Source organism: Kogia breviceps, chromosome 12, assembly GCF_026419965.1.
Source record: "Kogia breviceps isolate mKogBre1 chromosome 12, mKogBre1 haplotype 1, whole genome shotgun sequence".
In the NCBI taxonomy this organism is placed as follows: domain Eukaryota; kingdom Metazoa; phylum Chordata; class Mammalia; order Artiodactyla; family Physeteridae; genus Kogia; species Kogia breviceps.
Window position 1 is genome coordinate 76,935,043 of NC_081321.1, and position 22,344 is coordinate 76,957,386.

Below are 22,344 nucleotides of genomic sequence, written 5' to 3' on the forward strand. Positions count from 1 at the left end.
AGGGTGGCGGAAGTGACGCGTTGCGGCGGGGCAGGGACTTGGGAGAGGCGGTGCGGAGCGGCGCGGAGCGGCGCGGAGCAGCACAGAGCCCCGTCGCTAGTGGCCGATCTTTCTGCGCGCTGGTGGGACTGAGTGGTCTGCGACCAGCAGGCCTCTTATCTGCGGCCACGCCCGCGCCGATGGGCGACGTAACAGAAGCCCGGCCGCAGACGTAGCCCATTCATTCATTCGTTCGTTCGTTCATTCAACGCTACTGCAGGGCGCGCGGTCGGGGCTGGCGCTGGTCAAACAACTGAGGTCAGGTTGATCCGCGAGCTCCTTCCTCACAAGTAGGGGAAGACCGAAAGTCAGTAGCAAAGCTCCCAACTGTGGGTCTCGAAAGTTATCTAGGAAAAGCCTAGCTAGAATTTTGATGTTTAAATTTCGCATAAATCGGGTGTCTTTGACACACCCCTTAGACCAGGGAAAGCTAAAAGGGTTTGGAGAGAGTTGGGGGCGGGAAAAAAGAATGGCCTCTGAACGCCTGGCCCTAGTGGTTGACTCGCGGATTGGAGAGCTGGAGGAATGACCCAGGAGAGGATTAGAGATCCCAGTGTAATCCCTAAAAGAGGGATTACCTTTAAAGTGCGGGGCCCTAAAAGAGGATTAGAGTGAGGGTGCCCGGAAATGGGATTGTTGGGGAAGCATTTCCTAACATCCTGATGATTGATTGCTTGTTCTGTAATGGGCTTTTTGCGAGAATTATTTTACTTTATCGTCATAGCAATCTTAAAGTGCTTCCTCCACTTTACAAATGAGGCTCGGAGACATTCACTTTTTCCAAGGTTATGAGGGAAATGGAGCTGTTTTGTTCCCAGGCAGGTCTGCTAAAACGTGGACCCCTTAACTCCTTAGCCACGGTGTTTCTTAGACAGTAGATGGTGAATAAAGATGTGCCAGATGCTATGTTAGTGGATGAGAATACAAAGAGGCTGACCCTAGGGAATTCCCTGGCGGTCAAGTGGTTAGGTCTCAGGGCTTTCATTGCTGCGGCCGGGGTCCAGTCGCCGGTCGGGGCATTAAGATCCCGCAATCCGCGCCAGGTGGCCAAAACTCAAAACAAAAAAGAGGCTGACCCTGCCTTCCAGGAACTTAGAGTCCAGCGGAGAAGAGAGACTAGTGAACAATAATTACAATCCAGTGTGTTAAGGGCCATAATAGAGATTCCTCCAAGGTGCTATTTGAGCCCAAGAGAGGCATTAATTGCTTGAGAAGTCAGAGAAGGCTTCTCAAAGGAGAAGTGGCATCCTAAAGGATGAGTAAGAATCTAACTGACCTGGTGGGGGGAGCATGCCAGGCCTAGAAAAAAGACTGTGAAATGGCATTGAGCTATAAGAAAAAAAAAAAAAAGTACATTAAAGAAATGGAGAATATGAATGCAAGAAACCTAGTAAGAGTAATAAGAGAAAACATTATCATTAGTACAATGCTAAATAATTACATGGATTATCTCATTTAATGATAAAGTATATAAGGTAGGCTTTCTTATTATTGTTGCTTTTCAGATGAGAAACCAAGCCTCAGAGGCAATAATGAGAACTTCAAATAACCAGAAGTATGAAATGAGTGGTTCTGTATTTAGAAGAATCTGGGAAAGTAAATGACATTGGAGAAAGATACTTCCAGAATATTTTAGAGAGGGTCCGGAACCCGCCCTGATAGGAAGAAAGGCAGAGTGAATATGGGGTTAGAAGGGTACTAGTCCAGTTAGCTGTTGCATAACAATTCAGCTCCAATTTAGTGCTTAAAAGAACAATAATAATTTTGTTTAGCTCTTGAATCTGCAATTTAGGCAGGGCTTGGCAGGAAAAGCACATCTCTGCTCCATGCTGTGTCAGCCTGGGCAGCTTGACTGGGACCAGAAGCACTTCTAGGATGGCTCACATAGCAGGCAAGTTGGTACAGACTGTTAGTTCCTCTCCAAGTGGGCCTCTCCCTGGAGCAACTTGGGCTTCCTCACTGCATGGTGGCTGGCTGGGTTCCAAGAACGAGTGTTCTAGCAGGCAAAAGTGGAAGCTGAGTCACCTTTTTCGACCCAACCTTGGAAGTCATGTAGCATCACTCCCACCGTAATCTATTGGTTGACTCATCACAAAAGCCCACCCAGTTTGAAAAGTAGGGGACATGGACCCCCTCTCTTGAAAGAAGAGTCCAAGATTCTGGAAACTAGCTGGGTATGTGTGATACAAGATATGGTTGTGACCAACTTCGAAAAACACAAACTGCCACAGGTATATTTATCACAGTATGCTTACAAGCCACCATGCTTACAGTCACCTGCAATGCAGGTTAAAATAAGCATTCCTGGGGCCCTTCCCAGAGATTCTAATTTTCTAGTTCATTGCTGAGGCCTGGGACTCTGCATGTAAGCATCACGGGTAATTTTGATAGATCCTAAAATTTGAGAACAAAAGATTTTGAATAAACAACAAAAATCGTTGCCATGTGCCTTCTTTTGGCTATTCTCTAATGGAATAGATAGTGAGTATCCTGCAGATTAAGAGTGAGGGCCCCGAAGCCCTGCCTAGATTTGAAAACTTAGAATTTGCTTAACTTGTCGGACCTTCGTTTTTTTCACCTATAAAGTATACTTCATGTTCTTGTTGTGAAGTTTCAATATATATTAAGTACTTAGAAGGGGTATTGTAATCTTGATAAGAATCAGGTGTAGTTTTCTTTAGGAAACCAGATTTTAAAAATTTGACAGTATAACCTTGTTTGGCAGAGATTCGTTTGATGGCATGAAATTCTCTTAGATAAATACATAATTTTTAATGTCTTTTCCCATTCTTTTCCCCCTTGAGAACAACTCACACTATATGCATCTGGAAAATAAAATCCGAACTTCTGATTCATGTAAGTCCTGTAGAACAGGATATATTCTAGAAGGACATGTTGCCACGTGGCTGAGATGCAGTGTTTATTCTCAGATTAGAAATCTGGTTAAGAATCCTACTTACTATACCCATAAAATATGGTTAAAATAAAGATATCCACAAAACTAATTCCTTCAAGGCAGGGGTGTCAGACAGCTCAAGAATAGAGGTAAAACAGACTTTTTACTTTATACTCTTGTACCTTTTGGATTTTGAGCTATATGAATGTGTTACCTATTCAAAACATAAAATAATCCAATTCACTAATTTCAAAAGTCTAATCTAAAAGGTGTTCAACGCTCTTTACATGCTGATCAAGAATGATATCATACAAATAAAGGGGAAAAAAGGAAAAAATAATTTAAAAAAAGAAAAAGAAAAAAAAAGAATTATATCATACACTCAAAATTCAAAAGATTCTGGTCCATGGTATGGAGTAAATAAGAGTGACCAAATAGCTTCACTAAACTGAACAGAGCTAGGCAGAACTCTTAGCTAGTTAATCTTTTTTTGGTTCTTCATCGGGCCTCATTCTTGGCCATGATTTTTTTTCCAGGCTCTGCTCCTTTCAGGACTCAAACTCTAAGTGCCTTTGCATTATAATATAAGAAAGAGGGCCCAAGAACACTATGTTGAAGAAATTAGAGGAATCCTGATCTATGCAAATCTTACTCCCCAGAATAATATTTAGTGCCTCCTGTTCCTTCCCCACCCCCTTCCCACAAATATTTCAGTTTCACTACTTTGGTCCTATAATAGCAGATACATAAGTACTGTTTACCCTGCAGGTAGTATCTTAAGACATTGATACCTGAGCTCCTCAGAGCCATGGATCTCTTCCATCTTGGGCACTCCTGGATCCCTGGGTCCTAGCTCAAGGCCTACAACATGAGAGCTCTCGAAAAGTACTGGTCAAGGGAATGAATGCATGAGTGCAGGATGAAGATAAACACCTGTTTGAGAATGGTTGCCATAAATTCATGATCCATAAGTGAAACACGGGATGTTTAATGTTCATCCCTAAACTTTTCAACTTGACTTCCTGGAAGACAACAGAGCTTTTTTCACAAACTCTCTCCTCCTTTGCAGAGACAAAATAGAATAGTTTGGAAAATGATAGTCAGTCACCTTTAATAGAGGTCCTGTTTCCATTATGAGCAATAGTCTTCATGGAGATGTATTTGTTTACAATAACCATATTGTTTCTTGCAGCATAGGAAAAGTTTCGTGGGCTATCAAGCAGAAGTATCTGTGAGAAGAGGGTTCCTGAACACTGACTCAGAAGAAGTGGGTGGGGAGGATGAAAAGGCTGCACACTGATTTTTAAAAAGAAAAAAAAAAAACAAAAAACACCTGCTGCCTCATATTCATGACTTCAACATAAATAGCTGAGTGCTTACAAACGGTTAACCAACACAATGCCAGCCCGCGAGAAGGATCGGAGCAGGGTCCTCCAGGGTCATAGGAGCACTATCTCAAAGTGGAAGGACTCTGGAAAGAAGACACCCAAGAGAACTGGAGTAATAAGGCTGACCTTTGTTTAGCGCTTCATGCTTTACAAAGCATTTTTGAATGTTATCTCATCCACAGAGAGCTTTAAGTGCGTGCACCACTGGAGGCATTCTGCAAAGCCCATCACCGATTCTGCGATGTTTCTATAAAGGTAGAGGAAGGGGGGGTATTCCTCTCTTTGTACCAGTTCCCAGTGGAAACAGGATTCCAGAGGATGGTGACTCAAGGCTTGGCCAGAAGCCTGGATGGAACAGGAACTCTGAAAGCAAGGCTCTTTCCCATGCCTCTGTGTGTCACCCATTCAGGTTCCCAAGAGAACTGTTTACATTCCATGTCTTTGGGCTCCAGTCGCTCTGTGACTCCACCTGTGAAGTGCCTACTCAGCCTATCCAGCCTAAACTGTTCCCCCACTTCTTCCCACCTGGTGTGCCCCGCCCTAGCTTCTTGTCCATACACTCCCATCACCTTTCTTCCTCCTCACCATCACCAGTCTCTCTCCAGTCCTACTGATTTCTCATATGCTTCTCACTTGTGTCTCTTGCTTTCTGCAGAAAACTGCCCACCTGCTTCCAGTATGATTAGAAATGTTTTGAAAACTTTGTTTTGCTTCTGAGTACAATGATTTGGGATCTGATATACTCTGAAGCAGAGGTTTTCAAACTTTGGAGTGCTGACCACCTCCTAGGCTGGTTAAACATACAGCTGCAGGAGCCCCACCCAAGATCTGTATGCAAGTCCCAGGCGCTATGCATCTGTGATTTTAACAAGCTCCCCCGGCACCACTGAAGGGTCCAAAGCTTGAAAGTCACTGTCCCATATTATCTGATCTGCTTAAGAAAACAAAACGGTTCCGAGAGCAACCTCGACTTACACATTTCTTCTTTTTTTGAATTTTATTTTATTTTTTATACAGCAGCTTCTCATTAGTTACCTATTTTATACATATTTCTGGACTTATATATTTCTTGTTCCTGTTTTTCTAATTCCTTTTCGCCCAATACCCATATCTTCCCTCCTAATTCTCTTGATCCAAGTGTTAGATATTCCAGATAGTTGGAGTTTAAGTTGGCCCAGGTGTTCAGTATTCCAGATTGCTGGGTTTTGAGGAGGCCAATAAATAACACCCAATTTTCACTCCTGAAATTATAACCAGCTGAAAGAGATGGAGACCAAAATGTCGCCTTCATTACCAATAAAGCTGATTGGAGAAAACAGTTCCAAGTGGGCAGTCATTTGGGCTTATTAATAGTCCTCCCACCAGCTCCCCAGTTGCAAGCACAGCCACCCAGTCGCTTAGCACAGCCAGACAACTGCAGGCCCCTTAAGCCAAGACAGAGCAGATGTGCATGCCTGAGAGCAGAAGACGGACTGCTTTAAAAAAAAAAAAAAAGAAAAAAAGGAAGGAAAGAAGAAGAAGAGAAAGAAATAGAAGGGAGAAAGGAAAAGAGAGGGAAAAGGGAGGGAGGGAGAAAAAGAAAGGAGGGAAGGAGACAAGGCTGAGAGGACCCAGCTCATTATTTTAAATTCACCAATTAGAAAACTTATTCCTCTCACCTTCTAATCACAAAACCACCTGACATTTTCTTAAACTACTGCTTACTTTCTATCTCAGTTCCCCAAAGGCAACCTCAGCCCACAGTCTGGACAATCTCATCGTTGCTTTGAATATCCTGTGATCCATCATACATATGCTCTCTCTAACATCATCATTTTCACATCTTGTTGCCTTGTCACTGATGTCATGTTGCCTTTTTACCCACCCATATTCTTATTAGCTGAGTGTCCAGCAGTAACATAATGCTTAGCACATATCCCCTCCTTCCTGCCTTCCTTCATTCTCTACCTGTTATGTACTAGACCTTCCCTAGGAGATGTTTTTTTTTAAATGAGCAAGATAGGATATTTGATCTTGAACTTACGTTCTTATAGGGGAGACAGACATTTAAACAAATTAATATATTTGATGTGATAAGTTCTGTAATTGAGATACCACATAAGATACAGTGAAGAGTATATGTAAGACACAGGGAAGGTTTTATTCACTCAGTTATTCAATAAACATTTAGTAAGAGCCTGCTGAGTGCTAGGCACTAGTTTCTGCAGGGAAAATGATGAGCCAAACCAGACATGGAATTACCCTGGGAGAGAATGGATGCAAACATATATTAATGACATTAATACAAGGTAAGTGTGAAATGTTATTTTAGTATTTATTTAATAACCCTAAAATGTTATTTTAGGGTTCCTGGGTGCAGCCATAGAAGCTGATTCAGACAGACAGATACAGAATTTATTGGGAGGACATCAGGTGTTTCATTTGGTCACAGGGAAGACTGCAGACCAGAGGATGCTGGCATTCTGGAGGTGGGCAAGGAAGGGAGCCCGGGGACTCACCTGGTCAGTTTCCCTGTTGGACGCTTCTCCCTTGCCCTCCTCCAGGTATGGTGTTCCTGAGTCTAGAGTTTCTCAGATTCAGATTCCCGTTTCTGACCAGGATGGGCTGGCGTGTATGGGAGTCTTGGGTCTAACTTCACCTTATACTGACCTTCAAATATTCCATCAGTTTTCAGCCCCTTCCTCACTCCCTCTTCCTGGATATATGGTGCTACCAGTTACTTGAACCTTGGTACAACCTGCATGCTTAACTTTCCTCTGCTCTGCTAAGTCAGGAGGCATTCCTGCATCTCTTGACCTTCCCATCTTGTTCTCGTTGTTTGAGTATAATTTTTGAGAGAGGAGGGCGAAAATATCTTTATGCTGACAAGAGTATTTTTGGTGTCTTTGAGGCAGTTTTCCTGCACAAGGAGATATTTCACAGATTAGTGTTTAATTAACATTCAATTTACTATAGTGACAGTAAACTCTAGTTTTTCCTTAAGCTTTCAATTCAGTTTACAAATCTTATTATTCTGTTTATAAGACTAGCAACTAAAATAAAACTCTTTTAAGGGAATTTTTCATAAAAGTAAATTACCTACATTTAAACATTTTAAATTGCACTTGTAAATTTAACATATTCAATTTTCTTTTCCAGCCCTTCAATTTTGACAGATAAACATTCCCAAGCACCTAAATAATTCTTATAAATGAAAAAAATTTTTAATACAGTGAGTCTTCTATTAAATATTGTAATACTGCTTCCAAACAATATAATTCTTTCACACCCTTCAACATAGAATCATAAGCCTAAATTAGTCACCTAATGACAAGTTCAAATTGGAATCACAATTTACAGAAAACACAAGGGACTTACGAACATGATAAGGTTTGCTCCAGAATGCACTCAGCAAAGCCCAGATTGTGGGAATCTCTACAGGAAAAACACCTGGTTTCTTTAACAAATAAGTACAAGGAAAAAAGAGAAAGACAAATGGAGAAGGAACTTATAAGTTAAAGAGACTTAAAAATGATATTAAGCAATCGAAAGGTGTGGATCTAATTTGGATCTGATTCAAACAAGGAAACTAAATAGAAAATATGACATTATGAGCCATTTGGAAAGTTGCATGTTGACTGGATATTTAATGATGTTAAATAATCATTGTCTTTTTTTTCCAGTTGTGTAATATGTGGTTATGTTAGAAGAAAGGAGGCCTTATCTTTTAGCATTTCTTACTGAGATATTTATAGATGAAATAATAGGCTACTTGAAATTTGCTTCAAAATGATATAGGAGAAGGAACATGGTGGGGGTATAAGTTTACTTATTTATTTATTTTTGGCTGTGTTGGGTCTCTGTTGCTGCACATGGGCTTTCTCTACTTGCGGAGAGCGGGGGCTACTCTTGGTTGCGGCGCGCGTGCTTCTCACTGCAGTGGCTTCTCTTGTTGTGGCACACGGCGTTGGTTGTTCCACGGCATGTGGGATCTTCCCAGACCAAGGCTCGAACCCATGTCCCCTGCATTGGCAGGCGAATTCTTAGCCACTGCACCACCAGGGAAGTCCCCGATGGTGGGAGTATAGATGAAACAAAATTGCCCATAAGCTGATAGTTGTTGAAGCTGAATGAGGGATACATCGTGGTTTATTATACTTTTCTTTCTAATTATGTATGTGTTTGAAATTTTCTGTAATAAAAAGTTTTTAAAAATTAGAATAAAAAAGCTATCTAGGCTGGCGCCAAGGGCCAGCGATGCGCCGCGGGAGGCGGCGCAGGAGCGCGGCATGGAGGGGCTGACCTAGCTGGGCCCGTGGCCCTGCGTCGTCTGGCTGCGACGCGGCTCCTGCGCACGCTGCAGGGCCGCAGCCGCCGGGCGGTGGGCGCCCGAGGGGCCGGGAGGTGAGCCAGGGCCCCCAGGCGGGTATGGGCATCGTGTCCGCAGCCAGCGTCCCCGAGGCCGCGCTCGGGCCATGATCACTCGTGAAGCTGAGCTGCGACAGCGCAGCCGACTTCCTCCCGCGCTGTGAGGACCTGTGCGCGCTGCAGGACTCGGTGCCTCCTCCCGCCGTGCGCGCTTCCCTGCAGGAGGGCCTGCTGGACTTAACGCCGAGCGCCTCCGCGGGGTGGACTGGGCGCCGCTCCTGAGCACCCTCTGCCCCTGATCTGTATCCAGAGCTTCTTCCAGCCACGGCTGGGCGAGACAGGTTGTGAGAAATAAAGTTTACAGAAGTCATGTTCCTGCAATAAGAAATAAAGATGTGACCTTCTAGTTGTGTAAAGCTCTTAAATGCTCTGTAAGTGCGTCGGTGCGCTAAGGAACCTGGAGCTAAATGGGCTAGTTCTGAGAGAGAGAGACTTAACTATGTTAACAAAGGGATTGAATAAATCGGCCACTTTTGGCGCACCTGTGTCTTGCGAATTGTCCCCTTGGAGATGGAGGTTTAGAAATTATTTGTCAAGGTGTAAAGAACTCTGTCACTCTTAAGACAGTAAACTTCACGGGGTGTAATCTGACATGGCAGGGAGCAGATCACATGGCCATGATCTTAAAGTATCAGACTACCTACCAGAAGGCATGAAAAAACCCGGGCTGAGAGTCTTCGTTCCAGGAGACCTGATTGACTCTATGGCTGGTTTGAGGCGCTCTGAACTGCAACACGCTCATTGGTGACGGGTGCAAGTGGTTTTGCAGAATCTCTTAGTGAGGATTTGTGGCTTGGAGGTAAATTCTAAAATGGAAAATATTGAATTTTTAATATGATATATGCTTAGCTTTTGGCATGATACTGTCGTGATAGGATTTATTTTTAAAGCCTCATTTTTCTGATAGGTTTTATTTTGCTTGTAAACTTTCTCTATGAGTTGCATATATTCTTTATAGAAAATGCAGAGTTACAAGAGAACAATTACCTATAATCTTAATACCCAGACATAATCACTGTTCATTTTGTTGTATATACTTTCAGTCTTTTTTTTTCTATGAATATATTTTGTACACTCAGGGATAACAAAAATAAAATTGTATTATACTTACTATTTCATAAAAAAAGCTATCTAACGGCAAATTTAACAGTCCAAATTCTCTTATATATTCTAAATACTTAAATATAAACATAGAATACACATGTTTGTGTGTTATATTCTCAATGCTAACTGGAAAATACTACTACTAGGTGGGTTTGATTTACATCATCATTTGTACATATAATTCAAAATCTTTATGGAGCTAAAAGTCACTTACACCCAAGGAAACAAGTAACCTCCAAGTAACCTGGGGTAAACTGTGTAAGCAGTTTGGGGTGCCTTCCAGGTTGGCTGTGAGGGTGAGGTCTGGAAGTGCAGTCTTCCAGGACCTTCTTCTATATGATCTGAAAGGAGCAGAGCCCTCTTTTATGGTTGCTGTGCCAACAGGAATTCCAGTCTATACTCTCCAAATGGAGTGGTCTCACCACCCATGTCACCTAAATTCACGTTATACATTTTACCAAATCTTCAGTGTGATTCGAGTTTCTAACCTCCTACCCAAATTGTTTCACTTATTTGATTTATCAACATATTCAATAAAGGTATTTACTGCTGGAAGCTATTCAGAATTCTTTTCACTGTCTATCAGTATGGGAGGGTCACCCTGTTTATATTTAAATAACATCCTATTGGATTACTAAACCAATGTCTGGCTTTACAGTCAATACCAAAGGCGTCCTAAGGACACATTCTGACATGGTGCCAGGAACCTCCCTTTTGCTCCTCCAAATCCACTCTTCATCTTGTCCACTCTGCTCTCTGCCCAGGAAGCTGACTTGAATAGACTACACTGTATGGAGGGGGGTTCCTTCACCTCTGGTTTCTGTTTGGTTTGGGCTGATGAGAAGCCCTTGCAGGAGATTAGAGAGGGAAAAGATAGGGAAGTCAGAGTAATTATTACCCTGGGTTGCTCCTGGCAAGGTCACCTCAGGCTGGCTATGCCCTACAAGAGATGACTGCTCTTCTCAAGGTAGCCAGCTACAGGATTCTCTCCTTCTGGGGTCCAGTTACTGCTCCCTCTCTTTGTCCCTTCTGGCCTGGAAGGAACAGCCAGTGGTACTAAGCCCAGGTTATACCACTACTGCTCCTGGAATGATAACAGTTTGAGCATGTCATCTGCCTTCCTCTGAGACTAAGGATATGCCAACTTAAAGCTAGAAATCATTATTGTCCATTTTAGACTAAGTCTATTTTTTCATTTTTAATTACATTCAGTAGATTATTCCTGACAGTCAAAATATATATTTTAATGCCAAAGAAATAAGTAATCTCTTTGGGTCAGATGTTCATAAAAATTTATTATACAAATATTTATTAAGCACCTACAAGATACAATCATTGCTAGTGTTGATTGAGTGCTTACTACATGTCAGGTACTTTGCAAAGCATTTTACTTACCTTCTGTTATTGAATTTACCCAATAATTCTATAAAGTAGGGAATATAATTATTATTCCCTTTTTTTTGCAGTACGCAGGCCTCTCACCGCTGCGGCCCCTCCTGTTGCGGAGCACAGGCTCCGGACGCACAGGCTCAGCGGCCTTGGCTCACGGACCTAGCTGCTCTGTTGCATGTGGGATCTTCCTGGACTGGGGCACGAACCCGTGTCCCCTGCATCGGCAGGCGGACTCTCAACCACTGTGCCACCAGGGAAGCCTTATTCCCCATTTTATAAAGAATAAACTGAGACTAAAAAATATTAAGAAAATACATTTCTCCAAATATCATAGCTAGGAAGTCATGGAATCAAGATTCAAATTTAGGCAGAGATTCTCAGAATCTACTTGTTAACGTCTGTGCTCTACTGCCTCCTTAACATTATGCTATACATGTGAGCTATATAGTTGGAAAATAAGGTCCACCTACATGCAGGAAGCCCAAGATCTTATGGGTAGAGAAGACATAAACGTAAAAATCACTTGGAGCATTCATAAGACAGCTTTTGAAGGAAAAGCTGTTTATAACTTGTGGTCCATATTATGTTCAGTGTTATGGAGGCCCTTACATTTTATTTTATTTTATTTTATTTTAAGAAGGAATTTCCATCTTCGGGAAACAACTTTATTTTTTTATAAATTTATTTATTTATTCATTTATTTTTGGCTGTGTTGTACCTTTGCTGCTGCCCGGGGCGACTCTTGGTTGTGGTGTGCAGGCTTCTCATTGCAGTGGCTTCTCTTGTTGTGGAGCACAGGCTATAGGCACGCAGGCTTCAGTAGTTGTGGCTCACGGGCTCTAGAGCACAGGCTCAGTAGTTGTGGTGCACGGGCTTAGTTACTCCACAGCATGTGGGATCTTCCCAGACCAGGGCTTGAACCCGTGTCCCCTGCATTGGCAAGAAGATTCTTAACCACTGTGCCACCAGGTAAGTCCGAGGCCCTTACATTTTAATCAGTACTAATCCTTTAGATATATTTTTCTTGAATCATTTGTGATTTGAACTATTTTCATTCTGTCATTTCAGTGAGGATTAGGTTCCACTATTAGAAAAGAGGCTCAAAGTAACACTGAGTTAAACAGGATAAAAGTTTACTTCTCTCTTGTAAAAATCCCTAAGTAGGAAGTGCAGGAACTAGGAGCTCTGGTCCACAAAGTTATCAAAAACCCAGACTCCTTCCAGCTGACTACACCATCATTCCTAAGTCTAGGCCCTCTAAACGCTAGTGTTCTAAGATAGTGACCACAACATCCACTCTCCTGGAGAAAGGATGGAGTAAGGGGCAAAAAGTGCCCACCAGCTATCTTTAAGGAAGAGAGCAAAGCTGCTGCAAGACACATTTGCTTACATCTCATTGGCCAGCACTTAGTCACATGACTACACCTATGCTTGCAAGGGAGGCTAGGAAATGTAGATTTTTAAATTCAGAGTAGACATACACTCAGTAGAAGATTAGGGGTTCTATTAACATGGAAGAAAGGGAGAAATAGCTATAGGGGAATAACAGTTTCTGCTGTAAATTTCTCACAGTTTCTGGTGAGATTATTTATCAATGTGATTAAAGGTGTGCAATTTATGTTCACAAGGCAAAACAAACACTTCTTAAGGACGATACTCAATGCATACTAGAAAAACGGGGTCTTGTTATTTTGGATAAGTTTCAAATATATGTGGTCTCCCAGAAAGCCCTTTGTAAGCATTACCTGCCAAGTGTGAAATAGTTCTTAAAAATATAAAATAGATCTGCCTTTGTCACCAGCCTCATTGTTTTTGCTAGCACTCTGTATTCTAGTCACATTGACCTTATTTTTGTTTCTTGTAAGAATCATACTACTTCCTACCTTAGGGCCCTCACTCAGGCTGTTCTCTCTTGTACTCTTCATCTTTATAACTTCTACCCTTCCTTCAGATTTCTGCTTAAATTCATATCCTCAGGGGACCCTTTCCTAACCTTAACAGACTAGTCAGACACCAATAGACTAGTTATATGCTCCACGGCATTTTTTTCCCTCTGAGCACTCAGGACAATGATAATAAAATAATTAATTACATAATTATACATTAACTATCTGTCATCCCCACTTGATGTATAATCTCTGAAGACAAACTGTTGCTCTGGTGTTTGGTACATCTAATAAGTGCTCAATAAATAGTTGTTGAATGAATGAACAAAGTAGAATAAGTTTAAAATTTAGGAGTCACAGGAAAGCATCTAATAATGAAATAACTTTAGACTATAGTGTGAGGATCTTTAATAATCTAAATTAAGTCCTGATGATCTCTAGGAGGCTTGCAGTTTGAAACCGACAATATTTAAGCTATTCAGAGGAAAGATGTTCATGATACACGGTTAAGTGGGAAAAAAGATATATTAAGAAAGAAAATCTATTGTACATGCATGTTTATCTGTATATGTATATTAACAGTAATAAAAGAAAACCTAAATATAATGTGTTTGTGTGAAAGAGAGGGAGACTGAAGGAGAAACAGGCTGGCTGGTTCACATCTCAGCTCCATCACTGGCCAAGGGCTTTAAAATAGTACACATCATGTGTCCAATAAATGTTAGCTATTATCATAATATAGATATACGAAGAGACAAAAGTGAATGGTTTTACATCAAAATATTAGCAGTGATTATCTCTTGGGTTTTGTTTTTAAAATCTGTGTTAGCACTTTTTTTTTTTTTGGCCACACTGCGCAGCTTGTGGGATCTTTGTCCCCCCCTCCCCCCTCCTGCCAGGGACTGAACCCGGGGCAACAGCAGTGAAAGTGCAGAGTCCTAATCACTGGACCATCAGGGAATTCCCTGTGTTAGTACTTTTTTAATCTACATTTTCTATTTGGAAATGAGCATGGCCTAGTCTAACTCAGTGGTTTTAAGCTCATGGGTGATTCCTGGGTTCAAATCACAGTTTCACCACATGTAACTTGCATGACTTTGAACAAGTTATTTAACCTATCTGTGCTTCTGTTACATCATTGTATAATGACAGTCACAATAATTATACCCAGCTCCTAGAGCTATCAGAAGGGACAGACAAAAACAATACATGTAAAGCGTTTGAAGAACAATGCCTGGTACATAGTAAGTGCTCAAAACCAGAGCCAATTTTATGTAATAATTTTTGAAAAAGTTTTTAGACAGATTTTCTCTAATGGCTTGGCAGTTGATTGCTCTGGAGACTTCAATCTCTGATTTTATAAAAAGTGACTTTATTCTGCAAAGTTAGAGAAGAAAAAAAGTCAATCCACTTTTCAACTGAAGCCATTTGAAACCAACTCCAAAGTTCTACAAATTTTTCTGTTTTGTCATTTTACTAGCATGAATTTGAACTGCTTTTGTGTAGGACAATGTACGTTATTAACTGGTACTTCAAGTTTGTAGTTTAGGAAATTATAGCTTTAAACTTGCTGGCACCGAACTCTAAAGTTATGAAACTCTTCCTGACATGCCTCTATCAGCTACTCTCATATTGCAGTCTCTTGGTTTTCATACTGCCTCTCTCCCTGCCACTTCTGAGAGGTGCTGGATGGCTGTCCTTCTCCACAGGACTGCTAAATGTTGGAATTCTCTGGGGCCAAGTTCTGGGTCCTTTTCCTTTTTTTCTGCACTCACTCCTTATGTGCACTCAACATTCCCATGGTTTTTAAATCTACATCTAGCCCAACTGCTATTTTCCAGACACATTTGTCCAACCACCTGCCTCATTTTATATCTCTACTTGGATATCTCAGAGGTATCTCACACTCAACAACTCCCAAATGGAATTATTTATTTCCACCTTCATCAGACCCCCCAGATCTGTTCCTCTTTCAGTCTTCCCTATCTCATGAACCACCCACCTTCAAGCCAGTCATCAAGGCATCACCTGAAGTGTCTTTCCACTCTCTCAATTCCCACAGCTAATCAATCCATCATCATGTTCAGTTATCATTTCTGTACTTTTACACTATATCTGGACTCCTTTCCTTTCTCTCCATCCCCACTGTTGACACCATCCATCACGTCATCATCACCATCTCTAAACTTGACTGCTGTGCAGCATTAGCCTCATTAGACTTGCCTGCAGTCTTGCCTCTCTCCAAACTGCTCTGCACAGTGCAGCCAGAGTAATCTTTTTTAAAAAATAAATCATATCATGGCACTTCTTTTGTGTTAACACCCTTCAGTGATGCCCTACTGTATTAGAATAACATCTACACAAATGGATGTGTCCTAATTCCATGTTATTACCACCAAGGCCTATAAAGCCCAACATGACCTGCCCCTTACCCCATCTCCTGCTGCTCTCCTCCACACCATACTCCAGCATATGATAAGCTCTTTCCACCCCCTTTTAGACTTTTAAATTGTTCCCTCAGCCTAGAGCTGTCTCTACTCTCTTTTACACGCACATGGCTGGTTTCTTTCCTGGTCTCAGCTTTGTGAACCTTTCCTGGCTGCACTGAGTCTCCCTGTTGTCAGTGGTCCCCACTCTACTCACAGCCATCAAGACATGTCCTGTGGAATCATCTTTGATCCGTCCCTCTTCTGCTTTGCACAGTGAATGTTTGACAAGTCCAGTTGATAGTTCATTCAAATATGTTTCTCCTCTCTGTCTCTTCCTACAGCATAGTCCAGAAAGACATTACGGGGTGGCTTTGAAGGATGGACAAGACTTGAAAGGACAGAGATGGGTTCTCAATGTGAGCTTCCATACGAGCAAAGATAAGCAGCAGAACCAGCCTGATATTCTGTGGGAAGTGAGGAGAGACATCACAGCAGTCCGCATTTATGCTGCGAATGTAAGTGAACTTACATTCACTTATTTTCGATATTAAGGACTACTTCCGGACTATGGCCCTTAAATTTTTGAGAGGTTGATTAACCCCCTTGATTACATGTTAAAAGCTATGAATACTTTTCAGAAAAATGTACACAAATCCGAAATGTTGCAGATCATGGAGGAAAGGAATTCCCAGGTGAAACTAGGCTTTATCAGTCAATCACCTACTATCTTGAATACATGCAGTGTTATTTAATTGTTTTATTCATTCAGCAAATATTGGAGGCCTATGATGAGGCCAAGCACTGTTCTAGATATTAGATTTGTATACCGTATAGAACATACCTGTCCTTCTCGGCCTTCATGGATCTTGAATTCTGGCATAAGAGACAGACATTAAACAAGGAAACAAATGAAAATATAATTTCATATAATGGTAAATGTTATAAAAAAGTAAATGAGGACAATGGGACAAGGGTGGGTGAAGCTATTTTAATGATGTGGTCCTCTCTGAAATGATATTTGAGCAAGAACTGCATAAACTAAGGCAGTGGTCAAGAGAAGCAGTGAGAGAAGACCATTGCTGGCAATGAGAACAGAAAGTGCACAGGCCCAGGGGCCTTTCCTTCCCTCTAAGATACATGGTGAGGTCCAGGATCCTTCACGTCCTCCTCGCATAATGAATAACTGTGCTGGTTAGCACAGTTCTCAGAACATAGGTTGAAGGCTGTCCCATGCTTCCCCATTTCAAACGTCAAATCCAACTCCACCCCGCTTCAGTACTTCCCCTGGGAAACCTAACTCATCCAAGGAGGGATCTCAAGTTGCTCTAATTATTAGTATAAACTTTAAAAAATAGTGTTCGTTACTTTCTAAGGATATGTGTGGGAGCAGTGAATTTGTTTTTTTGGATAGCGCCAGTAAAGCTGCAGGCGACTAAACGCGGGCGCCCGTTGGGTGGATCCCCGCCTTACCCACGGCACCCTGGGTTCTTTCCCGCTGAGACTACATTTCCCAGAGTGCCCCGCGAGCCAGGAAGGCGCGTGGAGCGGTGTCTCTTAGGACCCGGGTTGAGGTAAGATGGCGGGCTCGCGGTGAGTCGCGGTCAAGGTAACCATTTCCCACTCCTCCCGTCTAGGAGTCCCTAAGAGTTGGGCAGGCCCAGAAAGTTTATAGGCAGCTGTCGAGGTCTCCTACCTGTCGTTTGCGGCAAGGTAAAGCCTCTGGCATTACCAGACTCGGTCTGTCCTGCAGAAGGGCTGGCGTGTGGCCGCGCGCTTACCGTGGGGTCTGGTTCTGGTAGCCTGTTCCTCAAGCCTCAGTCCATCCTAGACTCTCCGCAATCCACTATTGCTCCAGCGTTGAATTCCGGGCCAAGGGGTTTACCGTCTGAATTCTCTCTCTGGGGTGAATAATGTGACTTCTGGGTCTCGGACAGAGGGGAACTCACGTCCCCTAAAGTGTTTTGTTTCTCATTTCGTGGTCAGAAGCTGTTGGCTTGCGTTACACCCATAGTACCTATTAAGCAGCGGTAATGTGGCAGATAAACCGTTTGAGCTTTCGGGGCCTCGATTCTTAGTGTTTTAAATGGAGACGCCTACTGCACAGACTTGTGAAGGAGCATATAATGTATAGGGAAATGGGTCGTAAAGTGTAGGAGGCACACTGTAGGTACTCAGGGATGGCAGTGCTAATGTACCGACAGTGCAAGGAATCAGCCTGCATAGTTCAGCGACTAAGACTGATGAAATACGCTTTTATCACTGTGCGTGGGGTGGTGGGAGGGGAATAGTCATCGAGGCCAATTGAAAACAGGGGATGTATGTCATTTATTCACGACAGACCTGGAGCTTGTGGTTGTTTTCCCCCATTTTACCGTGGAAGGAACTGAGGGTTGCTTCGTTAATGACTTGCCCAAACTTTTCCAGTTTGTAAGGGATTGACTCTGAAGTTCTTGGAAGCAATTTATTTAAATTCTTCACCTTAGTTTCTTCATGAATCAGAATAAAGATGCCTCTTATGATTAGGATGAGAGTAAAATGAATGGTAGTGGAAGCACCTTGGAAAGTTAAAAAGCTTATATAAGAGGGTGAAATTTTATTTGGGACTTTGGGTGTTTATATGTGTTTCTCCAAGTCAGTATTTAATAAGCCAAGGCTAGGCCTTGTTTAATATTTCATTTAATCAGAAACAGAATACCGCTTTAAGAGATGTAATAAAATCTTGTGTATGGTACCTGGGAGGTTGTACACCGACACATTTGCTTTGTGAAAGGAGAATGCTCTGTGTAGCATGTGTGAGTGACTGTTTCTAAGAGTAATTACACATTGGCTGAGCACTCATTGAATGGAAAGAACTACACTAGGTGTTGAGAAGTTTGCATTTAAGAGAAATAGTAATGGACATAGTTCTTGGGTTTCTGATCTTACTATACATTTTGATGATGTTGCTCTTTGTACTGTATTGCCTAGAAATGGAAAGTTGTTTAAAAGTTTTGTGTTAAGCAACTGTAGTTCTCGGTAGTGATCCTATTTTGTAGTATTTAGTGTATTGTGTCACTTTAATTTATCATAGGTAGCACTGATTTTTCTTTATCTCTTATGCCGGGGTGAAAATAGGTATACCTAGAAGCAGTTTTGTTTTGTTTTTTTAGAAGCAGATTTTAAAAGCAGTTTCTCTTCAAATCATCTTTCATACCACCTGATAAGCATCTTGATTCACCATGGCATTGGCAGCAGTAAAATGGGCTATATCAAGCAGAACTATCTTGAAACATTTATTTCCAATTCAAAGTAAGTGAGTTTTTTAATGTTTAAAAAGTGTTTGTGGTTTTTTAAAAAATATTTATTTATTTATTTTGGCTGTGCCAGATCTTCGTTTTGGCATGCATGCGGGATCAAGTTCCCTGACCAGGGATCGAACTCCGGCCTCCTGCATTGGGAGCGCGGAGTCTTATCCACTGGACCACCAGGGAAGTGCAATGTTTAAAAAGTTTTAAACTTTCTCAAATATTATACTAATACATGTTCATTGAAGAACATTTAATCTAGTTATTGTATATGCCTGCTATTGTATAGGAGTGTAACGTGGAAAGATCTCTGTATAGAAGGGGGAAAAAGTATGTCATAGAACAGTATATATCGTATGATCTTATCGTGCATTTAAAAGATGATCGATGGACTTCCCTGGTGGCGCAGTGGTTGAGAGTCCGCTTGCCGATGCAGGGGACACGGGTTCGTGCCCCGGTCCGGGAAGATCCCACGTGCTGCGGAGTGGCTGAGCCTGCGCGTCCGGAGCCTGTGCTCCGCAACGGGAAAGGCCACAACAGTGAGAGTCCCGCGTACCACCAAAAAAAAAAAAAAAAAGATCGACCATATATGTGTGTGTGTGTGTGTATATATATAATATATGTATAAATGCAGAGTAAAAGATGTGGACCAAGTAAGTTATCTCTGTAGACTACAAGTGGGATTTAACCGAGGGCAAAGGAGGGATTGATAAAGAGGAACTTTTTCTAGTTTGAATCACTTATATTTATATTTTCACATACTGCTTTTTTTTAGTAGTTCTTAAAATTAGCAAAGGGCAAATTTACAATTCCATCTTACAGGGTGATTATTGTTACTATTTTGGTGTGTTCTTTTGTGTTTTTTCTGTGTAATTTTTTAAAAATGTAATTTCTTCCTTTCTTTTCTGAAGAAACATAGTCACACGTTTTCTTCAAAGCCTATTAATACATGTTTGATAGTCAAAACATTGATCTATATAGTCTATTAGAATCTTATTTCCTGACCAAGCTTCTTTTCACTTTCCTTTTCCTCTGTGAACTGCATTCTCCCATTTGTAAAGAAGACATGGTTAGAAGGCTACAATAGGTTTGCTTTTTCATGTTTAGTCAGCCAACTTTTTTTACACATCTCTGCCTGACCTTAATTGCTTCCTTCATGTTTCCTATTGACTACCATTTGTAATTGAACATTTTATTGAATTAAGAGGAAAAGAGTTGTTTGAAGACTAGGGTAAAAAGCTGTATAAATGAAAGTATAATTAAGTAAACAGAGGAGATTGCCAAGAGACTGTAGGTATACACTAAAATCATAGTGAAAACAAAACAGTAGTCAGCTCTTGATTACCTAGGAGCATTTTTTGTTGTTGTTGAGAATTGGGGGAGAGACCTTTGCTGCTTAGTGTTCCTTTTGCCCTGATAGGAACTCAGCCCCAAGGCTGATGGGAACTCAGACGTAATCAGTTTTTACCTAGCTCGTGTCCTGAAACAGCAATTTGTCCGCACTCAGGTTAATCTGAAAACCAGTTCATCTGCTCCTGGATAAGTTAAAATTGTCTGTGTATACTTTACCAACTAGATTGTAAATTTGTACAGTGTCTATTTTAGTGTCCTCAGTGCCTCTCATACATGATAGGTGATAAATAAATGTTTGTTGAATGGATCACAGTGAATCGCAGTTGTCAAAGTATCTGATTAGTGAAGAATTAATTTGGGTTACTTCAGAAAATTATTCCATTATCACTCAGTCATCCTAGTAATTAGTGACTACCTAACTTCTTGCATCCTTAAGCCTCTTGTTCTACACAATTTCTATTATTACTATTGAAGGTAAAGTATTATTACTGTTACTATTGATATTTTATATGAAAAGGAAGGACATTAAGATTACAGGCAAAGCAAAACTGTGATTGGAAAGTTCAGTGAGCACAAATAAAAGGCCTCCCTGTATTCCAGAAGGAACATTTAAAACCTTCCAAAATATACAGTCAGTGTGGGAATTTTACAGCTTTTAAGCATATTAAGTCATTTGGTCTTTACAACTTTGAATTTTACAATAACTTACCTATCACGTGGCATCATCCTCTTTCTGAAGATGAAGGAACTTGAGTTCTCTTGCCCTCAGAAGCTCAACCAAAGTTGCATATCTGGTAAATTAGAGCTATGATCAAAACCTATTCCTTCCCAATATATTTTCTGCTATACTGCCTTTGTTGTTGTAATTTAAAGTATTCAACATTTGAAAATGAAGTGGGACTATCACCTTTTATAGATCTTGTCAAAATGCAATTGAATGTGTGTGTGTATAAATATATATATATGTAAAACAAGAAAAGCCTGTGAGTTGTGGAGAGCTGACTCTCATTGAAATTTTTTTCGGCACATTGAGTTGATTTGGATTGATTGATGTTAACTTTGGCATCAGTTCTAAATTATGCATTTAGAACCTCTGATACTTAACCATATCTAGAATTTTTCTCTTGATAAAATGTCAAATGCATTTTTCAAGTATTAATTAGCAGAAATTAACATTTTAGAGGCAGTTTGTCAATCTCTTCTTTATTAGTAGGAACTATAGGGGACACAGTAATGAACAAGATGGGATTCCTGGCCTTAAGGAACTTCAGACTTGTAGTTGAAACAGACACCTATGGAAACAATACCTGGAATATGATGTGGTAGAATGTGATGTATGTCATGAGGGTACAAACAAATGTCTAAGTCAGTGCAGAGTACAAATTTTGCAGTTTCCTATTGAACTAAATACTGTTGTCTTGAGTTTTCCCTCCTGCCTAGTTAAGAATGGTAAATTCTGTCTGTCCTGCCTCTGCCACCCAACCCTGTTTCTTTCAGCAAACATGTACATCACTTAGCTGTTGTATTCAGAGAATACAAACTGCTTTTAATTTTAATCCATACATAATTAAGAAGATCCCCAACAGTGTCAGACAAGAAAATAAAATATGTGTAAATGATTTTATTTTATTTTATTTTTTTGCGGTATGCGGGCCTCTCACTGTTGTGGCCTCTCCCGTCGCGGAGCACAGGCTCCGGATGCGCAGGATGGCTCACGGGCCCAGCCGCTACGCGGCATGTGGGATCTTCCCGGACTGGGGCACGAACTCGTGTCCCCTGCATCGGCAGGCGGACTCCCAACCACTGCGCCACCAGGGAGGCCCTGTGTAAATGATTTTTACATTACCCTCTGATTTGTCTTAATAAATGCTCTTCTGTATTAACACAGATAATTGAAAAATTAATAAATCTTTTGAAAGATGAGGTTATATTTCTAATTCTTTGTATTTTGTTATCTTTACATCAATAGAATTTTGGGGTTGACATTTTGCTGAGTAATCTTTTATGATACTAATGAATTTTGTTAAGTACTTATAATGCATTGGAGTAAGAATTTATATTTAGACCTCTAAGTATATGCAATCCTTGGGGAAAGACTTTACAAAGATGGAAAACACATCTTTGTTTAGACATCAGATACATATAAATAACTGATGCATTAAAAAA

The 22,344-nt window shown here is 41.1% G+C and overlaps 2 protein-coding genes across 10 annotated transcripts in view; one reads left to right on the top strand and one right to left on the bottom strand.

Moving 5' to 3' along the window:
• Nucleotides 1–6,443: 6,443 nt before the first annotated feature.
• Nucleotides 6,444–17,804, bottom strand: LOC136792281 (uncharacterized). 3 transcript variants are annotated; one of them, XM_067009859.1, is made up of 6 exons: nt 17,235–17,767; nt 16,383–16,414; nt 15,756–16,005; nt 11,945–12,156; nt 9,375–9,536; nt 7,182–9,045 (listed from the first exon to the last, which is right to left on the bottom strand). In XM_067009859.1, exons 5-6 carry the CDS (start codon nt 9,470–9,472, stop codon nt 8,532–8,534), a joined length of 612 nt encoding a protein of 203 aa, XP_066865960.1. In that variant the 5' UTR covers nt 9,473–9,536; nt 11,945–12,156; nt 15,756–16,005; nt 16,383–16,414; nt 17,235–17,767; the 3' UTR covers nt 7,182–8,531. The 3 variants fall into 3 exon arrangements, with proteins under 3 accessions (XP_066865961.1, XP_066865960.1, XP_066865962.1); XM_067009861.1 differs by having other exon boundaries at nt 7,544–9,045; nt 15,756–15,876; nt 17,235–17,804; XM_067009860.1 differs by lacking the exon at nt 15,756–16,005 and having other exon boundaries at nt 6,444–9,045; nt 17,235–17,770.
• The window catches only part of MRPL42 (mitochondrial ribosomal protein L42), a 33,305-nt gene continuing 28,023 nt past the window's right edge, over nt 17,063–22,344 (top strand). Inside the window, exons 1-2 of one of the 7 annotated variants that reach the window (XR_010835859.1) lie at nt 17,063–17,112; nt 18,691–18,829. Coding sequence is in view for 5 of the 7 variants with exons in the window: in XM_067009864.1 (XP_066865965.1) it covers nt 18,760–18,829 (70 nt within the window). In the remaining 2 variants the exon portion in view is untranslated. Of the gene's footprint in view, nt 17,252–18,675; nt 18,830–22,344 lie in introns of those variants that run through there. The other 6 variants (XM_067009864.1, XM_067009866.1, XM_067009867.1 and 3 more) reach the window with 6 other exon arrangements.

Excerpts from the sequence above, each read along its gene's own strand:
- LOC136792281 (XM_067009860.1), bottom strand. The coding sequence starts at position 9,472 with ATGAGCGTGTTGCAGTTCAGAGCGCCTCAAACCAGCCATAGAGTCAAT. Across the intron at positions 9,046-9,374 it reads GGGTTTTTTCATGCCTTCTG|GAACATGACTTCTGTAAACT; the intron begins GTAGGTAGTCTG and ends TTCTTATTGCAG.